Raw genomic sequence first — 23,607 nt, forward strand, 5'->3', positions numbered from 1 at the left:
ATGCCGACATTGCAATATTCTCATCACAAAATGTATGATGTGGATTTAAAGTATTTTTGAAGTATAAGTTAATTATTAGTGCGCTTGCCAGTTTACTGTGATAGTGTATCGTGTTTCTCATCTCAATTTTAACGCGCCCTCAAAAAATTATGAATTAGAGGAATAAAAGGGATAACATTTGAAAATGTAAATGACCTAAAATAGTTTTAAACGTCATTTTCAAGTGTTGCTCGGTTTTATTAGTGATTATATACATAAAACTAAGTAAAATAATTAGAAAAATGTAAATATATCGTTATTAGAAAGTGATTTTGTACCAATAAATTTTTAGGTTATGTTTACAGAAAGTAATCAAAATGGCGATTTTTTCTTAAAGTTACAGTCTTCCCTTAAATCAATTATGACACTTGATGAACTACAACGCCGGTGGTAAAGAGTATTATACGGTCTTGGGTTGATATAAGAGAGGAATTATACACTTATCGAAGACATTTACCTGCTGTGGAGACTAAAATACTGATTTTAGCTTTATTTATACATGTTTGGATTAGGGTTCCTTACAAAGTAATGAAACCCCTAATCTTCAAGTCACCCCAGGCGCATGTTTCATTTTAAAGAAAATGCACAGCTTACAGTTCATACATTCACAAACACAAAAGATACACAAAAATATTGTCACGAGCTCAGTTCGATAAATGTTTTCAGAATTTGAGGTTAGGTTATGCATAAACTCTTTAAGCGTTCGAAACATTTAATGGTGTTTTTACAGAGTTACAAGTAATTCATCTTACACCAAAACCTTTTATATAAGGATCGTACAAAACCACTGTAACTATTTAACCTATGATTGCCTTTAGTATAACAGGCGTAAACTGTATATAAGGGTTATACAACGTATGTAGAGTTTGGTGTTACTACACTCTTAATTAACTCCCTTGCAGAACCGCTAACGTTACTGAAGTTGAAATAAAGTCTTATGATCTAAAAGCAACTCCGTTATAGCAGATTTGTAGCAATAAGAGTTAAAGAGAGTTAATGAAGATCTTTCAACAGGTTTTAACATTGTAAGCAGAAACAAGCTTTAACGTCTTAAGTATATACGCAGCCACTGATACTACACTAACTACTAAGGAAATTGTGATTCGTTATTTACAGTTGTAATGCAACTTGAAGAGCTTAACTTATTTAATAAGTGTACTGAACCACCTTTAGTGATAACTGAATCCATTATAAATCAATAGTAGTACCTTAAACATTAAAATAGCCTGCAACCAACGCATAATTGTTTGTTGGGTGGTTTTAAAACTATTGCTTGAATAAATAAGATTTCCAATGCTATGATACTTAACTACGCATTACCTTTTTGCTAATCTTTATAGCAAACGGAGATTCTAAGAGATAAACTCGTTATTCGTTATCTTTTTAAATAATAATATGTAATAATATTTATATGCTAGGTAGTTGTGTGCGTAGTAAATTTCGACGTTTATCATAGTCATATATTGGAAGCAAATTATATTATTATCAATTATCATAATCATATGTTTAAAGTACAGGCGTCACTTGGCTAATGTCAATAGTGTTATCGTTCAGCACGGCATACATAGCAATTGACCCTAATATCTGATCACGTCAAATTATATCCTTATCGCGTATTTAGTTTGGTTATCGAGTCTAAGGGATACTTGTCTATAATACGGATTTAGGATGAGTAAGGGGAAAGTGAGATGAGGACGGAAGTCGGCCGACACGTTTATCGGCGCAACGGGCGGCGGCTGCTGTATCACAGGAAATAGTGGTCAAGCCACTGGCCCACAAGCCATTATACATATTAAAGCTACGAACTAACGCGATAACTTTGTTATTGTTATGGGAACGCTTGTTTAATAACTTGTTTGTATGTTTTATACTGGTATTAAATGATTCAATTCTGATATTACATGTTGATTAGCATTAATCTGAGTTGTAGATTTGTTATTAAAACACATACATTTGTAGGTAATATATAATTTGAATATAGTTTAACTTGATTCCCTTGTTTATTAAATATTTTTCTATCTAATCCGAACGTGAAACTGTGACATATTTTATTTTTATTTTGTTTGTTGTGATTTGTCATAGGATCCATTAAGAATATTAGAAATAAATCTCAATACCGTCGTGTATATCTATTGACAGAGTTGCATTAATCGGAGCCGATGATCTACTGACCCAATTTCGTGTGTTGAATTGTGAAACTTTGAATAGCTTTTTCTAAACTCGGCGATATATGCGGCCTGGTCTATTTTCAGTGAGAGGAAAGATTGTATCAAAGCGAGAGGACAGCGTCTGCCTCTAAAAAGGGTCATACGCTGCAAAGTTTACATCTTTGATTTATAATGATTGTCAAGTAAACATGGCGGCTTATCGGCCGACCCGTAGGTTCTTCACCCCTACTTGAGCACTCAACACGTGTCCCATAATACTTAAAGATTTCACTTGTCTACGAAGTTTCAACTCCGACTTATCGTCAAGTTCAATACACCTTCACTTGCAAAAATATTCGCGCTTTTTTCTAAAAGCGATTGCGATTGCATTTTATTAAAAAAATATTTAGACTGATCAAAAATAAAAATTTTACAAGTACCTACATATATTGTATTGATTGAATCATTTTCATTCAAGATGATTTCATTGTTGTCTGTAGCTTATCAGTTTTGATTTGAATCGTTGAACTTAATCTAGGTTGATAGGTATAATTTAAAAAATTTGGTGGCTATTTTTATGGGATCTAAATTGACATTTACAAGTAGGTATATTTTTTTTAATTTTAATGCCGAGGAGGAGTGAATCCTACATTTGTTGTTTTATAAGCACATCTGAAATAATTACCTTTAATTTACCTATTCAAAATTTACCTCAAAATATACAGGACTAATAATAAAATACGGATGTATTGACAAAGTCCATACAATGGAAGTGATAACAAAAGGATGATTTACGACATTAACATTTGCATGCTATGAAGCTCTTATCAATCATTGATTAATGTTTCCATTCCTTTGTATTTTACATACATTGATAGCGAATTAAATTGATAAACATGCTCGCTCGCAATTGTAATTACTTAATGCATAACATTTATTTTAATAATTTTCACTAAATATCGAAATATAATTCATTATTCTCTTTGTTCTTTAAGTTGGATGAATGAAATTGTATATTTGTATGACAATATTCTTTTTTGAATAGGTACTTGGACAATGTCGAGAAGTAACTATATCTAACAATATGTACATAGTTACGAAATAAACACTCATAGACACAGAAAAAAGTGAATCACGAATAAAGGTATGCTACAAGGAACTAGAATAAGAATTGCAGAACATTAATTAACACTAAATTGTGTGTTGTAGAGTTTCTATTAGCCATTTATAACTACATAAGTAGCGCAATTATATTTAAAATACTATTCAGATATCTCGAAATTTGAAAACAGGAAGGAAGGCGTAGACAAAACATTAGAAGTTTAAAAAAATATATGTTTCCTGGAAATATTGACCGTATAAATCTACTTTACCCTCAAGGTATAATTAATAAATAACTATGATTGAATATTCTTATGACACAAGTCCTTTATTCCATTTTTAATGGATTCATAGTGGTGTTTCTAGGGCTATAAATTATAAAGTATATAATATATAGTTACAGTCGCAACTCGCACGTAGTCATACCGGTGCGCGCCTTCGCCGACGTGCATTGGATTGTTAATTTGATAATATCGTCATTGTTTCTGATCATACTGCGGTTTTAGCATGCCAACTACCAACCGCTAGACAAATAGTTGAGTATTATGTGTTGGCTTATATGATAAAATACAATATAACGTTTGTGGTATCATAAGATTACACTCAACGACTTAATTAGTTTGTGTGCAATAATGTACGTTATCGTCAAAATCTTATCAATGTCGATGAGATTATCTTTAATAAGAGGTTCGTGGATGCTATTATATCAATAATTTACGGTTCTTGAGTCAGGTAGAAACCGTAGAATGGTCTGTCGTATTGTATGCTCAAACATGGCTCAAACGCATTGCTGCACTCTTCTAGACGTTGTTGCGGTCGAATGATTCAACTGATGGTGACGTCATTGAAAAGGCGCGTCCGCTTCTTTTACATTATTGGACACATATTACAACAAAAGGACTATAGTTTATTGTTAGATTTTGACTCCTAAATAAAGTTATTGATACGCCTATCTTGCTTGATACGTAGATTCTAATTACGGAATGTGCAATGAATGTCGTTGAATTTTTGTTGAAGCCCATTTCTATGAAAATAACTAAAATAAGGGTAAATTATTGTGTGGAATAAACTATGTAATCAACCTCTAATGAACACAATATGTATCCTTGGATTAATTTATATGCGTTAAATGTAATAATTGAAGAAAATCTACTTCGCCATGTCGAAAGTTTCCAACCTTGGCTCTAAATCATAGTAACGATAACAGTGTTAATGGCAACTGACCTCTGCACATCCGAATCTCATAATCATGTTAACCAACGTTAACTTAAATTATATCTATTATTGCATATTTTTATGCATTCATAGCCAGTCTCTCGGTGTATCCCAGTGTATCCTCTATTTACAGTCTGCGGTTTGCTTATTGTTGTCCAAACATAAAATATCACAGTAAAAAGTAATTACCCTGTCTGTTATTTGTTACGACTTGGCCCTGGCGGTCAAACTATTGGAAATAAGGGAGTTTTAATATGGCGATTGATACAGAGAAAATAATTTGGCTAATAATTAAAGATAATATTTTCGTTGTATACCCAGAACAAGTTATCATAGTTAAGAACGTAAACAAAATCACGGAATGACTATAATAGCGATGCTCATAACTTCTCGTAACATGATCTCACTGATGTAAATTGGCCTAATTGTCATAAAACGTGGGCGAACGAACAACACAAACGAAAGTGATGTTGCACTTAAATTATGTATTTAATTAGTTAACATTTTTTCTCTGTGAGAATTCTGTCTTTGGAGACAGGATATGTGATCTTAGCAAGTCGGTAAACTTGTATTTAAAGAAAGCTGTTTCTAATGCGTTCCTCTGAACTGATCTGACATGAAGTTTACGAGAGTTTGAATTAATTATCCTTAATAACGTCTTCACTGGAATTGAAAGGGACGACGATTATGAAAGCATACATACATGTAATTTTCTTCGTAACGGCAGTAGGTACTGACCCGTTTACTCTGCGTTGGTAATGTTCTGAGAATTATTTAATCGAGCCAACCAAATGCTCATTTTATGCAGATTTCGTGTGGCAAGAAACTTATTAGGAAACTTGTAATTGATTCATTATTTGTCTCGATCCACGTGGATGATGCCTGGCACGCGTCACTGGGCGCTCTGCCAAGTCAACGGGAGGCGAGAATGTCTACTATGTATCGCCAGACCTCTGCACGTTTCCTTTCAATGTCGATAATTCCGTCTCTATTGCTCATACTGTATGTAATAAAGACGGAATGTGCAGTTGTTCTCATAGTGCGGGCGTTTATATAGTTTGGGTGAATAGCAGCGACGCATTGACTGATAAAAGTTAAAACCCGGGGTCGGTTATATCCCCCCGCATTGATCGTAATTCGTAACCCCTGTCTCATGCAATGCTAAAATTAATGGCGTATAATTATACTTTTATTTGTTAGGATGGATTCGATTCTGATAAATAATTATTTAGCAATAAATACATGATAATATTATCATCAAAAATATTTATAATCTTAGAATTCTGATTCATTCATTTCAGCAAGGGAGCATTCTGAAGAATATTTCGTTTTAATTATTTCCTTATGCGTATATTTTTGTCTCAAGAGAGTACATATTATTATAATTATAATTGCTTAAGTATAAATCGTAGTTGGTATAAATATTTGCTGCTGATCCCGTATATAATTATGTATACAGATTCATATAGGTATAATATTCTTAACAAATTTCCTTATTTATAAATAAATACAATATTCCTGCCTCTACATTATTTACACATATATAACAGTAGTGTTAGAGTAAATCACATTTGGTTTCTCTAAACTCTAAAGTATTTGAGCATTGAAGTTATTGTTATTTTAGCGCATTGTTTCAAGCCTACCATACATCTACGCGTTATACAAAAAACATCTGCTGTGTGGTAAATCTCAACAGCACAATGGTCAGAGCATGTTTGAATGACGGCCTCGTCGTATTGTTGTCACATTAACATGACGATTAGCGTTCGCCAGTCACCGTGCTGGCCGCTGGCTCTATTATTTACATAATAGTGCTGGAGGCCTTGGCCTTGCTTCAGCCTCGAAGCTCGTAGATCACGCAATTAGAGACCGCATCTGTATTAAAGTAGATTTTATAACTAGAAAGAGTAAAGAAATATAGGTGGCCTAAATCAAAGGCATAAGTATCGACTCTACATAACTGTTATTAGTATACTATAAGTAAGCATGTATAATTTAGAAGTCTGTGATTTAGACTCTACATTATAATTTGATAGATGACATGTGACTTCTCGTTTGAAATTTTCGCTTATTACGTGGAACATGGCATAAGTCATAACTAAGTATCTAATTGCCACTAAAATTGAATCGCCTGCATGATTTGCTACGACTTAATAATGGGTCTATTAATATCAGTCGTAGAAAATTTGTACTACCAATGCTTTTAATTTAATGAACCATGGAAACATCTTGGTTTTGATAAATAGGTACCCATAAAGACAAATCACAATATTTTAAATACAGATATCTACAGCAGCTTTGAATTTGGCATCGTGCCTAGTTTATGGCAATTGTTTCGCGCCCTTTTACATAGGATTTAATGATCGAAGGGTTTAAACCTAACTTGAATACCTACTTCAACACTTTTTCTTTAGGGGAAACCGGTTTGGAGGTAAATTTTATCTCGATCACGTTATGTAAGTAATGAATTTGTTTGTATAGTAGATCAACATAGAGCGATGTGTGTAACGTACACCGCTGTGTAGTCATAATACTGTTAGATAACATTGCTTGACGTTCAAGTATACTCGGGTGTTGCGGTGGCAGTGTCAAATTTCCACTGCGTTGTCAAGGTTCATGATTGTAGATGTCGTGTGATTTGATATTGATACTTGATTTATCATGACTTATGCAAACGTAAAAAATTTCCTTTATATAATCATAATAATATAGTTCGTGACTACTAATTAATACTCTATCAAAATAAAAACAAACATTACGTAGGTATAATTTAAAATGCACTCAATTAATCAGTCTTAAATGTTCTTTCTTCCATTACGCAGCATGCATCTATCAATTTAATAAGCAATAGATAATTGCAGACGTTTGATTGCTTTCTTCCTGTTGTTATACCAAGTGGCTACCTACATCGAAGTGATGCAAAAGTTTACTTTCATGAATATTGAATAATAAAGTGTAATGAAATTGACTGTCTCTTTGGTCTAGTGGCTAAGCGTTAGGTATAAAAAAGAAGAAAATTCACAGGTGGAAAACTAAACGGATACAAAAATCACTTCGATTGACAGGTTGACCCTGTGGGTTGACCACTTACCTATACCGATACGAGTATGTATCAAGATTAGTTTCGAATGTTAAATTGATTAACATAATATATGGATGGAAACTTTATAAAATACTAGAATTATAATTCCAATATTTTATAAATTGTTACCCATTATATTTATATATACAGTAACAATTCCGAATTTTCATCAGAACTACCTATACTGTTTTAAATATTAAAAGTAACATCAGGATGAAGGTTTTTAGGGTTCCGTAGCCAAAATGGCAAAAACGGAACCCTTATAGTTTCGTCATGTCCGTCTGTCCGTCTGTCCGTCTGTCCGTCTGTCCGTCTGTCACAGCCGATTTACTCGGAAACTATAAGTACTACAGTGATGAAATTTGATGGGAATATGTGTTGTATGAACCGCTACAAAAATATGACACTAAATAGTAAAAAAAAGAATTGGGGGTGGGGCCCCCCATACATGTAACTGAGGGATGAAATTTTTTTTTTCGATGTACATACCCGTGTGGGGTATCAATGGAAAGGTCTTTTAAAATGATATAAAGTTTTCTAAAAAACATTTTTCTTAAAGTGAACGGTTTTTGAGATATCAGCTCTCAAAGTCGTAAAAAGTATGTCCCCCCCCCTCTATTTTTATAACTACGGGGTATAAAATTCTAAAAAAAATAGAGGTGATGCATGCTAATTAACTCTTTCAACGATTTTTGGTTTGATCAAAGTATCTCTTATAGTTTTTGAGATAGGTTGATTTAACTGTAATTTATTATATTTGCTGCTACGGAACCCTTTGTGCGCGAGCCCGACTCGCACTTGGCCGGTTTTATTTAAATATCGTTTTAATTATCGCGCAAGACTTGTCAAAGCCCATGATAAATTGCAAATGCATCCGCATGGCATAGCATAAGGCGCGGAAACGTTCGCTATGCAACTATAAACTTCTAACGACTACTACGAAATCAAATTATGTATGCAGGTAGGAAAAAGACAGTCACAATGAGCTTGTTATGATTACTAATAACTGCATAGAACCTACTGGTGTTTTGTTCGCCCTCGTATATGGATTGAAGTGTGTAATTTTAGTATACGTAACTTAATTCCAGAGAATCATCGAGTCATCGGTTGCTATGGGAATGTATATAATTGATTATAATTCATTTTCATATAATATTTTGTAATTGTAACGATAGCCTCGTGAAAACTAAGAAGTAGCTCTAGCTAGAGATACTTCTTCTCCATGCAGTCTAACTATTCAATACCTACTGTCTAATGAAATAGAATGGAGTAGGTAAGTAAACGAAAGCGTAATATAATTGGACCTTTGGGTGTTCGCGACATTGTTTAAGCAATGTTCCGAGTATTAATTAGTTCGACCCCCTGGGAAGTGAATAATACCTTTTGTATTCAAGAGTAAAAGTCATTCCAACCGAATATAAATAAGAATGAATGCAGTTTAAACAGTTAAAAAAAACCATATTGTTTTTTTACTTATTGCACCATTGCCTTCAATCGTAAATGAGTTGAAATAACTAAAGTATTTTACGATCAAGTAGAATGGTAAGTTAGTCATACGAATATTCAAAATATTTATCCAATGATTCATCAGCCAGCGCTTGTATGGCATAAATTAAAATATTGGTATGTAATGTTGAGATTTATTTACTTAAACTATAAATAAAAATGACATATCGCAAATAGCTGTTTTATTCGAGTGTTTCTTTATAAGAAAGTATAAGACGAGCGAATAAGTAGAGCGCCTTTAGGAAACCTTATTGCAAATATGGTTATCGAAGGTGATGCGGTAAATAAAAGGGATTTTGAAGCCAACTAACTTTGTTTGCTTCAAAAACAATAACTGGTGTAGTTTGCCGTGTCACCCCATCGCCCACCAGACGTGGGAAAGCGTGCACATGCGCCAAGAATTCCCGACGAGTCTGCCATGCCCAACATTACAAAGGTTCCGATCATTTACAACGGGATTTTGGCTACAGATCTGCGTGTCTCACGACACATCCAAATGCTTTCTTCCCCGTAGTAAATCGATTCCATTCCGGCTTGTGTAGCTTTTGTTTAGGGATGGTAATGTTAAACGCATATAATTTTTTAATTGTGTTCAGAATTGAAGACAGGTTTGTGATTTTAATATTATGTAGGTACCTAATAATTACATATCTACAGTTTTTTAATAAACTAATAAATTACATGTATAGAAATATCAAGCACATAATATGTACGTACCTATATGTATATTATTATTCAAAAAAATCCAAAATGTTCAGTCGTAATCATTATTTCTGGAAACACCATTGACTAATTGGAATGACCAGTTGGTCAATTACCAACATAACGTATTGAATTAATTAAAAAGCATTTTGATAATTCTATGTATTTCAAATTTTATCTTCTAGTAGGTAAGACCTACAGATTGCATTCTTAATAGGTAATCATTTAATAAAAAAGAGCTTGTGTGCCGAGAACACGTGTCAGAAGTGAAACTTCTTTGGCAAGATTCAAAGATAACAAAATCGTCGCCTTACTCCATGACGTGACAGTATTGCCATGATGCGACCTTGAAATTTTTTTCTCAACGCGCCTAAAAAAAATCACTTCAAAAAGTTTGATTTTTCACTCATTGATGATGAGTATTTATTATTTTTACAATAGGTATTCCAATAAATGTAATGCGCCTTAAAATAGTTACAGAGACAATTTTAACATCAACTTTGTTTCCTCTACTGAAATAAATAATTATTGCGTATCCGACAATTTAATTCATTGTTTCCATAATCATTATCAGAATATTATTGTTATGTGTTGTGGAGATAAATTTTATTTTAGTAGGTCTTTAATATATCGCGGAAAGTGGTTGCAGTAATGAAGAGAAACTCGTGTTATAGCAGGAATATTCCTATTGAATTGGAACTACAATAGGTGTTTACGTCATTAAAAATTGCAAAAAACGCAAAAAAGAATAAAATTAATTAATGAGTGTGTAGACATTTTGATGAAAATCTGTGGTCTTAAATCGAATGGAATAAATACAAAACAAGTATCTCGTTTGCAAAAAAATTGGTAATGTATCAAATGTCGAACTCATGTGTACGATTCAGTTTCTGACCATGAAAGTTTTCTATTCGTACAGCGTCCATATTTTCACAGCTTTTTTTTTCAGTCAAATCCAGGATTTGTGCTTAAAATAGCAACTATTTATTTCCGATATGTATCCGTTTACTTCTATCCATAGTCTTTACTTTATATGTATTATAGAGATTGTGTAGAGATACAATAAGCAAAACTTATCAAGGAGGCTTGTCATCCACTGACCACACCATGGAGTTTAATAAGAGTATAATCAAGTATAATGGACGTATTGTTACGTTTCTAATTTCTATCAGATTACTTGTTATATTAATCACTTATAATATAATATGATATATTATAGATCACAAGAGCTTCAAAATTATCGGGTATTTTCCGATAGGTTCGTTGCAAACAAATGAAGGAGTCAAGTTTTTAGTCCAGGTTGTTGATTTTTCCTGAAAAACTTGACGACTTTATTTGTTTGCAGGGAACCTTGAGGGAAATGCCAGATAATTTTGAAGCTCGTGTGGTATTCGGGACATTATTTTTCCGTCTTAAATGTCGGCCAATAATTTCACAATTGAATTGAACCTGTCAGTTTGACGTCAACGACCAGAGAAAATTTTCAACAAATTATCAGTATAATACCATGTAGGTTGTACCATGTGACGTCGAATGGTGCAATTCTATTGGTCGATATTTGGGTCGGAAAAATAATCAAATTAATTTTCCATTTATCATTTATTTTCAAAAAATGACATTAGACAAATGTAGAGTTTTAAATGCTCAAGGAATTGTACCATTAAAGAATAAATAATAAATAAATGGATTAAGAGGACATGAAGATAGTAATTTCTAGATTAATGGACATTGTAATCTAAAATACCTAGGTAATTTATAAAATAAAAATGAATCGCTAAATGTGTTGCTAAGCGTAAAACTCGAGAATGCTCTACCGTCTCTTGTAAAGGCACTTAGGTTTTTATATCAAAAGAAAAAAAAGGGGCAATGGGGGCAAATCAGCGTCCACTGGGGCAGCTAGTTAAATAATAGAAATAGGTCAAGTTTGAATTTTAAAAAATGTTATGAATTTTTATAGTTGCAGTTGAGCAAAATGCAAATTTAGTTACAGAATATTATTATGAATCCTGAGCTCCGGGTTTACAGACGAGGTGAGTAATTTATAATTTAAATTAAAATTATAAGACTTATAATAAATAATTTAATTATTCCCTTTATTTAAAGCCAACCACAACAACAACTTAGGAGACTTTGAAGTCGGAAAATCAAACACAAAAGTAAATTTAAAGTTGTCTACGAACCTCTGCCTATTAACAGCAATTTATTTTTGTTAATGCGTACATTCAATTTCTAAAATTAGGTGAATATGTGGATATTGAACTTAATCTATAAGGTTAGACAATTTACACAAAGGTTTTTATATATGTATGCTGTGCCTGTATAGTTTTTTTTCAAGCTGCCATTTTTAGTCCTGGTCAAATGGCACTGGCAAATTTTTTTAAGTTCACAAATATTTATTTCACAATTTACAAAGTAGGGTAATTGTTAATTTAAATAATAATATATATAATATATTGATTCTCCATGTTAACATTTTATTGTAGTGGATTTCTATACAACGAAAGCCTTTCAAATAATAGCCTTGATTACTTTATCTGTGTCATTAGAATACTGCCAAATAATTCTGTTTCTAACATCACTGAGAGCAAGATGGTGGTGGATTCGAAAACATCGCACAAATGTCTTCAACTATATGGTCACCATTATATTCCTTTCCATTGACCAAAATGTATGGGACATAGTGATAATTTGCCTTTTTGCTTTCTTCTCCGTAGTACTTCAGTAGCTGGTCCCCTTTGTCACTATTTGCGCAGTTTATTATTGGGTTGGATTTTATTTTCATCGATGTACCGCACTGGAAATAATAACGCTTTCAGTCTTAATAAGGCATAAGTTAGAAGATGGAAATGTTATTGGACAAATTAACTTAAATATTTCAGAACATTTATTTTATTCATTAATAACCTTAGAATATTATTTGTATTTAAACAACATTAGCCGAAAATGTAGCTACCTAATTAATTATAACCGTCCACATCCATACTTCATATTATAAATGCGAAAGTAGCTCTGTCTGTCTGTCTGTTACTCAATCACGCCTTAACTACTGAACCAATTTGCATGAAATTTGGTATAGAGATATTTTGATACCCGAGAAAGGACATAGGATAGGTTTTATCCCGGAAATCCTACGGGAACGGGTTTTTCTTTGAAAACGTGGGCGAAGCCGTGGGCGGAAAGCTAGTTCTTTATACATATAACATTGAAATTCATTTTTATTTAAGTACAATTTATGACATATTTAAGTACCTTAGCTGCTGCTGCATCATCAGATCCCAAATCGTCTTGAGAGAAACTGGCCATACACGAATTGTAAATCAATGCAACTGTGTGATTTTTTATAATGTCTAAAGCGCATGCATGCAGTTTGTTTCCATAACATTCCATTGGCCCGTGCTGACACCTAAATTCCACTTTACCACCGTGTGTATCCATCTGAAAAATCAATTGTGAAATAAGTACAATAGAATAAAAAATAATTAAAGGTAAATGCCTCCAATTATTATTATTTCAATGGACCTCTGAAGAGCAAAATATTCTTTTATAATAGGGATACAAAATATTTTATTAATGGTAACTAAATAGGAGTAGTAACACGTTTATGTTGATAAATTGCACATTTATTATTAGCATCGAACAGGAACGTTTGATAAGAGTCGGAGGTATCTAAATACCTACATCGACGATAACATTGTTATTCTAACTTCATATACCTTATAATTATTATTTATTCTGTGGTATATTCGATCTCAATTTCATTTCCCAAAAAAATAAGACAAAGAAGGTAGATAGTTGAATTAGGTAAATTTTTGAAGAATGGTCATCAATCATCATATAAAGGAATGACTCTGGTGGTCACCTTTTGGCTTTTAATATCATAATAAGATGAATGTTACTTCATACCTTTGCATTTCCAAAAGGATAGGTTTTAATATTTAAATAATCATACAGTTTCTCAACCAGTTTCTTAAAGTCACCGCTGATAAACTCTCTGCAACCAGGACAATGACTTTCATAATAAACGTTGATGTCAATTTTTTGGTCAGCTGGTATTTTTTGCTAAAAAGAAAAAAAAACGTTATTGTAACTCATTAATTCCACATATTTTCGACTAAACTTTCGTTTCATATTACCTTGTCTGCAAGTAAGTATTTGTCCCCGTCCGATAATTTGACTATATTATCAATTTCTGTTAAAAAGTTAGACCAGTGACCTGAAAATATGTAATGGAATTAAACAATTTTGTATTAGATGTTGAACTGAACATTTTTTTTTGTATTTTCATCCTGGCATTTAATAAACTATTACAGAATCTAATTTCTGGAAAATGGGCATATGATTGACTAATTCTAAATTAAGAAATAAACCAAATCACAACAAAACTTCTAATTATTTATTATATTAGTAAATAATAAACTTACTCGCATACACATGATGGGCTTCTAATGAAATACTTATTAACAAAAAATATTTTATAAGAGTCTTCATTGTTTCTCGATGTTGTATGTCACTTGAGACCGGCAGCGATATGACAACTACGTTTATCTTATAACAAGAGGGTCAACTCGTGAACTTTTCGTCTAATGTGTCTTTATTACCGACGAATTCATTTATATACTTTCTACAAGTATTTGTAACATCCTATGATGGCATAGCTACGAATCCTACATATTACATCATATTACAATTGTAGAACGCGGCTTTGTTTGTTAATAAGTATTATTATTAATTATTGCTATATGTTTATGAAAATTTTATAAAGGTAAGTATGGTAAGATGTATTTAAAAACATACATCTGCGTGAAACATAATAAGTACCTACCTAATTTAGGAATAATTAACTTTTTGGATATTAATGTAGAGCTTTTTAATACAGTAAAATTATATTTTATGTGCCACAAACATAATTTACACATAAAAAGAATTGAATGAATGAATGAATGAATGAATGAAAGCCTTTATTGCCAGAAAATTTACAAGTAACAAAAATTTAATAGCTTAACTAGGTTTCTTCTGGGTATCTTGCTTGCTTTTCGACAAAATCCTCCTCCAAACTCTTCCACGATTGCCTTTGAATTGCTATTCTTCTCCAGGTCACACCTCCTACAATTTCCTTTAAATCATCCTCCCATCTAATTGTTTGTTTCCCTCTATTCCTTTTTCCTTCCCTCGGGTACCATACCAAGAGAATTAAAATAATACAAATAAATGTCTTGTGAAATTTTTATTATGTATCTACTTGTATGTAGAAATTGTTGTATTTATTAATAAGAATGCAACTGATAGACATAAAAATGTTTATATACCTATAAAAATTTTTTGAACTATTTTGTGTTTTTCCATGGCATTTTTTAAATTCTTTTATCCGATACAATATTGAAAAATAAGTAGCTGTTGATGCTCCCTATCACCGAGGTGATAATATAATATAGTACATATATACTATATTAGAATTATAAAGAGGTAAAATTTGTGAGTTTATAATGTTGTAGGTATCTCTAGATCTGCTGGACCCATGCTGGACGCCTGGACCTATATAAAAAATTAATTTACCAATTGAAAATCATGTTGTTTGTGAGTGTCGCACAGAAGCCCGAGCCGACCCCTATTAAATAAATATTTCGACCATTTGCTTCACAGAACATATTTATATGTTCTGTGATTTGCTTGGTGTGCCACCTATAAAAACACAAGAGTCATGTGTACTCATTTCGTTTTCCTAAACCTATATTTCACAAATCTAGTCTTGTATCCCATCTGCACGTCTTGTTTTATTTCTCTACCTGACTCTAGGAAACGCTTAAGTGCCGTTAGTCAAAACTCAAAATGTACTATCATATTAATTTATTGTTTTTAATGTATCTAGCTTATTTCTGCAAATGTAAATTTCAAGTATGGGGCGAGAGGACAGACAGAGTATGGAGACCCTTACGAGTGGTTTTGTATGTTAAATTGTTTTTACGCAAAAGAAGATTTGTATTTTACACTTGCCTACAATGTAGGCAATAATATAGAGTATAAATTAATAATAATTTATAAGTTAAGAAGTATTTAATTTAGAAATATGTTGTTATAATGTATATTCTATGTTATACAAATATGACGAATACAAGTTACCACAAATGCGAATGTCAGCCAGAAATTGGCTGACAGCCGCTCCCTCAGGATAAGTTTTAACGCAAACAGACGTAAGTTTGAGACAAACCTGTCACGCACACTTGCCATGAATGTTGGAGCTTTTGTATGAGAATTTAATGAAAACTGTAAATGTTTATTGTATAATTCATCAAGCTCATTCAAGAACGCTTAACTCAAGTTATAACTTATAACTACGTTGAGTACTTATAACTACGTTCTTAGCTCGTCACGAAGCTTTCAATTTATATAGGCACCTAAATTATACAATCTTTTTATTTTTTATTGACATTAGGAACAATTTGTTATATTTCTTTCTAGAAACTGGGTTATAAAAGTATTCTATACTCTCAATATTTTTATTTTCAACTAGCAGTCCGCCCCGGCTTCGCCCGTGGTACATATTTACGTTTTCTCTACGTAAGAACCATCCTCGTACTTCAAGGAATATAATAAGAAAAGAATTAACGAAATCGGTTCAGCCGTTCTCAAGTTATGCGCTTACCAACACATTCTGGGATTCATTTTTATATTATAGATAAACTCATTATTTAACACTTGAATTTATCTATTAGCGACTGTAATTGTGCATTTTATATACAACTAGCGGTCCGCCCCGGCTTCGCCCGTGGTACATATGAAAAATAGATGTTGGCCGATTCTCAGACTTACCCGATATGCACAGAAAATTTCATGAGAATCGGTCCACCCGTTTCGGAGGAGTATGCAGACTAACATTGTGACACGAGAATTTTATATATAAGACTAGCGGCCCGCCCCGGCTTCGCCCGTGGTACATATGAAAAATAGATGTTGGCCGATTCTCAGACTTACCCGATATGCACAGAAAATTTCATGAGAATCGGTCCACCCGTTTCGGAGGAGTATGCAGACTAACATTGTGACACGAGAATTTTATATATAAGATAAGCCTTCCTTGAATCACTATCTCTTAAATGAAAAATAGAAAAACAAAAAAAAAATGAATTAGCCAAAACATTTAATAATCACAAAAAGGTCTACTCTACTACTTTTTCATATTTATTTTTCAAAATACGTTCATACACGCTGGGGGAGGGTTAGAAAAAGCTGCACAAACGTCCTTCATAAAGTTCTTGCCATCGTTGACAACACCGTTAATTAGAATGTACGGGACGTGTTTGAAATTTGCCTTTTTACTCTCCACACCGTAATACTTGAGAAGTTCAGTTCCTTTGTTGCCCTTTGCACATTGTTTTATAGGCGTAGAATCGATTGACATTGACGCGCCACACTAAAATAATAGTTTTCATCTTAGAGTTTTTATAAGCATAGTTATGTAAGTATATGAATAATAAAATTATAAAACTTTTCGGGAAATACAGAAATTAAAAGTAAGTCATATTAGCAGAAAATGCTTTATCCGGGATGTTTGTCTATGATTATAGTCTCAGTACCTAATACATGTTCAGTGTTCACCCCTGTAAATGTATTGCATTCACAATATTTTCTACGTTTTATTATTTCAAATAGATCTTACTCTATCGGCTGCGTTATCGTCCGATCCTCGGTCGCTTTGGGAGTATTCCATCATGCAAGTATTGTAAATCAATGCTGTGGTTTGATTTTGAATCAGATCTAGGGCACAAGCGTGGAGCTTGTTCCCATAACACTCGGTAGGTCCATGTTGGCATTTAAAAACAGTTTGACCGTTATTTTCATAAGTCTGTAAATTAAAATAAACATTTAAGTAATCAGAGAATAAGATTCCGTTGGGTGATGGGTCTCTAATCTCTACTTATATATTTTAAGAATTAATCCAGTGAATATCAAAGGGTAGTAGCATTCATTAGAACGAAAAAAGTCCTTTAAAATAATGTTAGCTCCCTTATTAAATAAATTTTCAAGTTTTCTTTGTGTATAAAAATACCTCAGCATTTCCGTATGGATAAGTCTTAATATCAAGGTAAGGACTAAGTTTTTCAACTACTGGTCGAAATTGCACCGTGTCAAAGGTTCTGCAATGAGGACAAAAAACTTCGTAATATAATTGAATTTGAACTTTGTCGGATCCTCCATATGGAATCTGGAAAAAAAGAAAATCCGTTTTAGTTCACAGCTAGGCAATTACACTCTACAATTAAGCTTTCATTCTCAAAAGTGTTAAAAATTAAACTTACTCCATTGTAATTGTTACCCCAATCTGAATAATATTGTGAATAATAATTCTCATCAAAAATGTTAGGCACTGCAAACAAAGTTTTATAAGATTTATCATTACCAAAATGTCGCGATAAAATTCATCAAAAACTAAGAATAGCAAATGATTTTTACCCATGTAGTCGCATTTTGTTAGCACTAAATATAATACAAAACAGAAATAGCTGACAAAAACCTTCATTTTCTTTTTAGCACAAAACCGCTTTGGAAGAGTATCTACGTATAAATGTTACTCCACACCATGCACCTTCTTATTAAGTCATCATTTGAAACGCTAGAGTACCTACACACGTAGATATAATTGTTTATATATATTTTTATAAACTATGTATTCTTTATTAATTCTTGAAATATAATAATTTCTATAACTAATGTTTAATGTAAATATTTGAAATAAAACCATTTGCATGCGATAACAAGTGAAATGCGTCATGATAACGCAAAACTTTTTTCAATTAATTTACATTCGATTGATGCAGTTTATTTTACAAATTTTCCGTCCTGTAAACGTAGAGTAAACCACTCAAAGGCTCGGTTGGAAGGAAGCTGAAAGGATGTTCAGGTATGAACGGAATTCCGATGACTATACTCGACTACTTGTGTCGACTACACCATTGTTCCACGCCCGGCAAGCGCTGCCGCAGTATGAATAGGTCTTGTTACAAGGATTAACAGGGCTAGACGTATACCAGACGGCCGTATAACTTCGTAAATCTGGGCGAATTAACACAGTGTAATGAAATTACAACTCAAATCTCTTTAGCAATTAAGTTCCCGGATATCTCGTGCTCTAGATTATGCGACTTTTTAAATTACGTTTTCAGATTTATGCTTTGTATGTTTTATTTAAGGGACATTTTGAATTAAATAAAATTAAGTAAGCATTAAGCATGAATGGGTACCTAAATTTTAATAACAAAAAAAGAAAGAAGAATTCCAATTTCCAATTCCTGAATTTTAATATCTACTTTGTTTAGATGTTACTTCTGTGTTCGACCTGGATGAAGATTGTAATTATAAAAAATCATCAAGTAATAAAAAAAAAAAACAAAACGAAAACAAACCGTAAAACAAAAAAAACCGTAGTAAACAAATCTTCATTTTTATGAAGATTTAATAAGAGATTATACTTTAATTTTGAGGTACTATTTGCAGTTCAGATTTCAGTTCAGTGGTGTGATGAATTTAAATACATAATTACTTAAATTAAATTTATAACAGGTGTGATGCATTTATTTATAGGTTGCCTATAATGCTGAAATCGATAAAAGGTCAAATGATATACACGTATAAATAAACTGCGCAACACTTCTCAGTACTGATCGGTTTAGAGGATAATTTAATTAAATAAAATTCTACTTCTCTAAATCTACTCTAACGTAATAAAGAAGACAGAAATCATATCTACTGTAATCTATATCGATTTGAAACATTATTTTCACATTTGAAAACCACATTTTTACCAATTAACATTAGGCAATTTTTTATCTCAAGTCAACCCGGACGAAACTGGGGTAAAACAGCCAGTATAAATCAAAATTTTATTGCATTATTCTTATTGCTATACGTAAAGATTATTTTAATTGTTTTTCAGGTGTATCATAAGACAATCTAAAGATGCATTGTTCAAACAACGAAATAGAATGTAAGAAATTAAAAACTAAAGAGAAAATATAAATCCCTTGCACCGTTGTACGGATGAATGTGAAAAATCCAATTTCAGACGTGATCTATCATCGGTTTTGATCATACCTTCCCTATCTCTGATTTCAGGAGTCGCCCACTCTGCACATTTCAATTTTTACATAAAATGGATACATGCTCTAGCCTCTAACAGTTGAAAATGGTCTGTGATATGCCTATTTTTACATTTTATGCTCCATAAGAGTATACGTTTTGTATATGTTATGCGATATTTTATTCATGGATGTGTTTAATGTTTATGGTAAACCTTTGTTGTCATTAACAAATGTTTGATCATAATTGTTGATGATGGGCTTTGTTCGTTGTTAATTCGTTGTTAATTGGTTGCAGGAAACTTTGTTAAAATTTTGTCCTTGGTGCTCTTTGGGCGAGAATTCGCCTACGCCTTGATAGCAACTCTGCAACAGCTTAACAGTTACGTTACGTTTACGATTTGGGGAATCTGCAAATTAATAACAATGTGACACAATTTAGTTTCAGGTAGATCTTTTTCGTATTTTATGTGTATGTACATAAATCTTGCTAGCGATTTATGAAAAACAATCATTTATTTTTACGATTTTTGTTTGATTTGTATGCGTTTGGATATACTGTGTATCTCCATCCATCAATCAAAGCCGCTTTTTAGAGAGGCAAATGGGAAGTGTTCGAGGTAAATAAATCTATATTTACATAAACACTACACATATTTCACATACATATGGCTCAGCTTACACTCTACATTTTTTTAAAGGCATGACCCCGTATTATATACGATGAATTTAACGGTGAATACAGTGAATTAATCAAGTATAAATTACTATTGTCCAGATTGTTATTTTGCAGAATTGAGGCCCGTTGTTCACTAAAAAATTCGAACATGCCGCATTATGATTCCCCACTGAAACTGTTTTAAAAATTCTTTTTTTATTTGAAACAGTTGCAGTTTCGCAAATATTTTTTGCGAAATGGTTTGCTTTATGCTCGGTTTACAACACACAAAGCAAATGATTCAATGAAATTTTAATTTTTAATTTTTAGTCCATAATGTGCAAAATTGTATTTATTCAATTAAATAATTAATTACTTCTTTTATCTTTCATGTTCATTTTGTAACAATAATTCAATTCTAAGCAAGCAAGAAGTATCAGTTTATAAAAAATGTATACGGCCTATAATTATCAAAGACGTTACAATACTGCCAGTGGTAGAGACCACAGTAGAGACGTACGCTAGGATACGTAAGTAAGTAGGTAATAAAAGAAATGAAAATACGAAGGCTGAAAATTAAATGATTAGACTTTAGTAAAATAACTGTCTCAATATATTTACAAGCTATCAATAAAAAGTTTTCACAATCTATGCTATAATTTTGAGCACGTTCAATCTGTAAACATTCCGTGTTTAAGTAGGTATATGTTTAGTGATCCACATTTGACCCGGGTGCACATTTATTTCCGCACATAATATATGCGTCCCTTATTTGAGTAACGAGATTTAATTTCAATTAGAGCTCGGCTGAAACCAACCGACCCTGATGCGCCATTAATGACGTGATTTAGGTACGGCGTTATATATATTTAATGCGATTTATAAATAGGTTTAACCGATACTTTGCTTACAGGGGGTGAATGATAAAATGAGACCGTGATAAGGTCGGTGGTAATCGATCGATCGATCGATCTTTTTAACCTTTAAAAATATATGTAATAAAATAAATAATTTGGAAAATCCAAAAGTGCACGCCTCATAATTTTTTTTTAATAATTATTTATTAATTATTATTTTTGTTTATTTAATAACAATTAAACCACATCGAATCAGACCCTGAAAAATGAAAGGGTTCTATTCCTGAGCATACTCAAGCGTAAGAGAATAAAAAAGACTCGATTAGTAAAGTATTTCGGTCGCTATCGTGTTAACAAGAAAATCCAAGAAAATCCTCCGCACATACAGACACACGGACGTCCAAGACAGAACTTTTTTAAACTGTTTTTTAACTAGTTGAAATAACAAAAACGACATCAAAAATATCATGAATGTTAAAAATAGTGTTTTTTCTTAATATGTGTGTGTATGTATTATCTTACAAGTGCAATGTATGATACATAAAGACATTTTAAGTTTGAAAAATCAGATGTTTTGCGCGAAGTGACAGTAGTACCCACCTCAACGCTTCGCTTATGAGGCGTGCAATAAAGAAAACTTTCGACAGAATAGGTTAGTCGTAGATTTTGAGAAAACCAAATTCTTCAAAACTATAAATTCAATACTTAGGCAAATAATCAATAATGTAAGTTACACATTGTATTTATCAATCCCTTACTTACATGATCGAAAAAAAAGAAGAAAATAGATGGTAAAAAGGTAAACATACATTATGTTAATATACTCGATATAGAAAAGACTGGTTGTCCCTAACACCGCCAACATCAAGTAAAAGAATGGGAAAGCTCGTTTTATTAGATTTTGTCTTACATCAAATTTAAATACACCCACGGTGTGGAAAAATGACAAGAACTGTGAACACCAAGCATCTCTTACACTTAATACTAAAATAGATGCTTATATAAAGCCTCATGAAATATTTATTACTCTATTCAGTGCGTCGAATAACCAGAATTTTCCGTCAATTTACCGACCCAAGGAGATATAAAGGCAATAACTCTGCCCTATCTATGATATTTACGTTTGAGATTGTGCTTGTGTGTTTAAATACAAATTTTAAGACCGGCGTTTGTCTAGACAAAGCAGGATATTTGAATTTGTTTATTCGACGAATCATAATTCATAACGAGAGTGTTGAATAAAACATTCGGATGTGGGTTGTGGCGACATTTTACTCTTTTAAAAAGGTCCTATCAAGTGGAAGCTATCGTTCTTTATCCAAAGCGTTAGGGCGCGTTCCCACCGTGTCGTGACGACAGATAATCGTGTAGTTTTAAGTGTCGTGGCTTATATGTTTAAATGGAGGTGTTCACATTTAGAACGACACAATTTACTGTCGTCTACGACAGTTTTTGCAGTGACGACACTTTGTCGTGACAGTGGGAACGGCAAGCACGACAGTCGTAAAACGATAAAAAATCGTGGACGGCAACTCTATGACGTCCATTGAACTCAGGAGAGTAAACAAACTAGTAATCACCAAGCGAACGCAGAGGCGACTAGATTTGTAGCTTGCTGATGATGTGTAAACGACAAAGCAACTGCCAGGAAACGATAAAATGTCGTCGCGATCCAATGGGAACAGCTAGATACGACAGTCGCTAAACGATAAAAAATGTTGACGACAAACAATCGTTATAATGGGAACAGGTAAAGACGACAGTCGTCGAACGATAAATTAGTCGTTACGACATAGTGGGAACGCGCCCTTACGTTCAAAATGCTTCGTGCGTGCGCTTTGAAAATTCCTCTAGAATTGAATTTTTCATGAGGTGTCAAAGGCTGTCGTATACCTAGAAGCAAAACACTTGTGATAAATGAAATATTGAAAAAATCTTTTTTATCTTATCTTAATATACATACCTATATAAATCTCGTGTCACAATGTTTGTCCTCAATGGACTCCTAAACCACTTAACCGATTATAATAAACCATGTGCAGTTCGATCCAACTTGAGAGATAGGACAGTTTAAACATGTAGGTACCACGGGCGAAGCCGGGGCGGACCGCTAGTAAATTATAAATCGTTGTTTATCTAGATATAATAGTTGAAACGGTTTCGTGTAGCAAATGATTATTTGAATGCTACGAGGTGAAACTTTTAACCATCATCTAGCAAAAAATAAAAA

General features: G+C 32.7%; 2 protein-coding genes across 2 annotated transcripts; both read right to left on the bottom strand.

The window, feature by feature from the left end:
• Positions 1 to 11,950: 11,950 nt before the first annotated feature.
• LOC149907721 (gamma-interferon-inducible lysosomal thiol reductase-like) lies at positions 11,951 to 14,313 on the bottom strand. The gene is made up of 5 exons (XM_090103391.1): positions 14,214 to 14,313; positions 13,926 to 14,005; positions 13,696 to 13,851; positions 13,042 to 13,227; positions 11,951 to 12,586 (listed from the first exon to the last, which is right to left on the bottom strand). Exons 1-5 carry the CDS (start codon positions 14,278 to 14,280, stop codon positions 12,368 to 12,370), a joined length of 708 nt encoding a protein of 235 aa, XP_089959517.1. The 5' UTR covers positions 14,281 to 14,313; the 3' UTR covers positions 11,951 to 12,367.
• Positions 14,314 to 16,956: 2,643 nt separating this feature from the next.
• On the bottom strand, positions 16,957 to 18,437 carry LOC149907722 (GILT-like protein 2). Its single transcript, XM_090103392.1, has 5 exons — positions 18,241 to 18,437; positions 18,087 to 18,154; positions 17,837 to 17,992; positions 17,447 to 17,632; positions 16,957 to 17,200 (listed from the first exon to the last, which is right to left on the bottom strand). Exons 1-5 carry the CDS (start codon positions 18,305 to 18,307, stop codon positions 16,976 to 16,978), a joined length of 702 nt encoding a protein of 233 aa, XP_089959518.1. The 5' UTR covers positions 18,308 to 18,437; the 3' UTR covers positions 16,957 to 16,975.
• Between the last annotated feature and the right edge of the window lie 5,170 nt (positions 18,438 to 23,607).

The sequence above is a fragment of the Colias eurytheme genome, chromosome 6 (assembly GCF_061535395.1).
Source record: "Colias eurytheme isolate Ceu_HAF_F1 chromosome 6, ilColEury1 Martin Lab GWU primary, whole genome shotgun sequence".
In the NCBI taxonomy this organism is placed as follows: domain Eukaryota; kingdom Metazoa; phylum Arthropoda; class Insecta; order Lepidoptera; family Pieridae; genus Colias; species Colias eurytheme.

Coding starts and splice junctions, on each gene's coding strand:
- LOC149907721 (XM_090103391.1), bottom strand. CDS start 14,280: ATGAAGACTCTTATAAAATATTTTTTGTTAATAAGTATTTCATTAGAA. Junction 13,852..13,925: donor AATACTTACTTGCAGACAAG/GTAATATGAAAC, acceptor TTTTCTTTTTAG/CAAAAAATACCAGCTGACCA. Junction 13,228..13,695: donor ATCCTTTTGGAAATGCAAAG/GTATGAAGTAAC, acceptor TTGATTTTTCAG/ATGGATACACACGGTGGTAA.
- LOC149907722 (XM_090103392.1), bottom strand. CDS start 18,307: ATGAAGGTTTTTGTCAGCTATTTCTGTTTTGTATTATATTTAGTGCTA. Junction 18,155..18,240: donor AACAAAATGCGACTACATGG/GTAAAAATCATT, acceptor CTTTGTTTGCAG/TGCCTAACATTTTTGATGAG. Junction 17,201..17,446: donor ACGATAACGCAGCCGATAGA/GTAAGATCTATT, acceptor CTATTATTTTAG/TGTGGCGCGTCAATGTCAAT.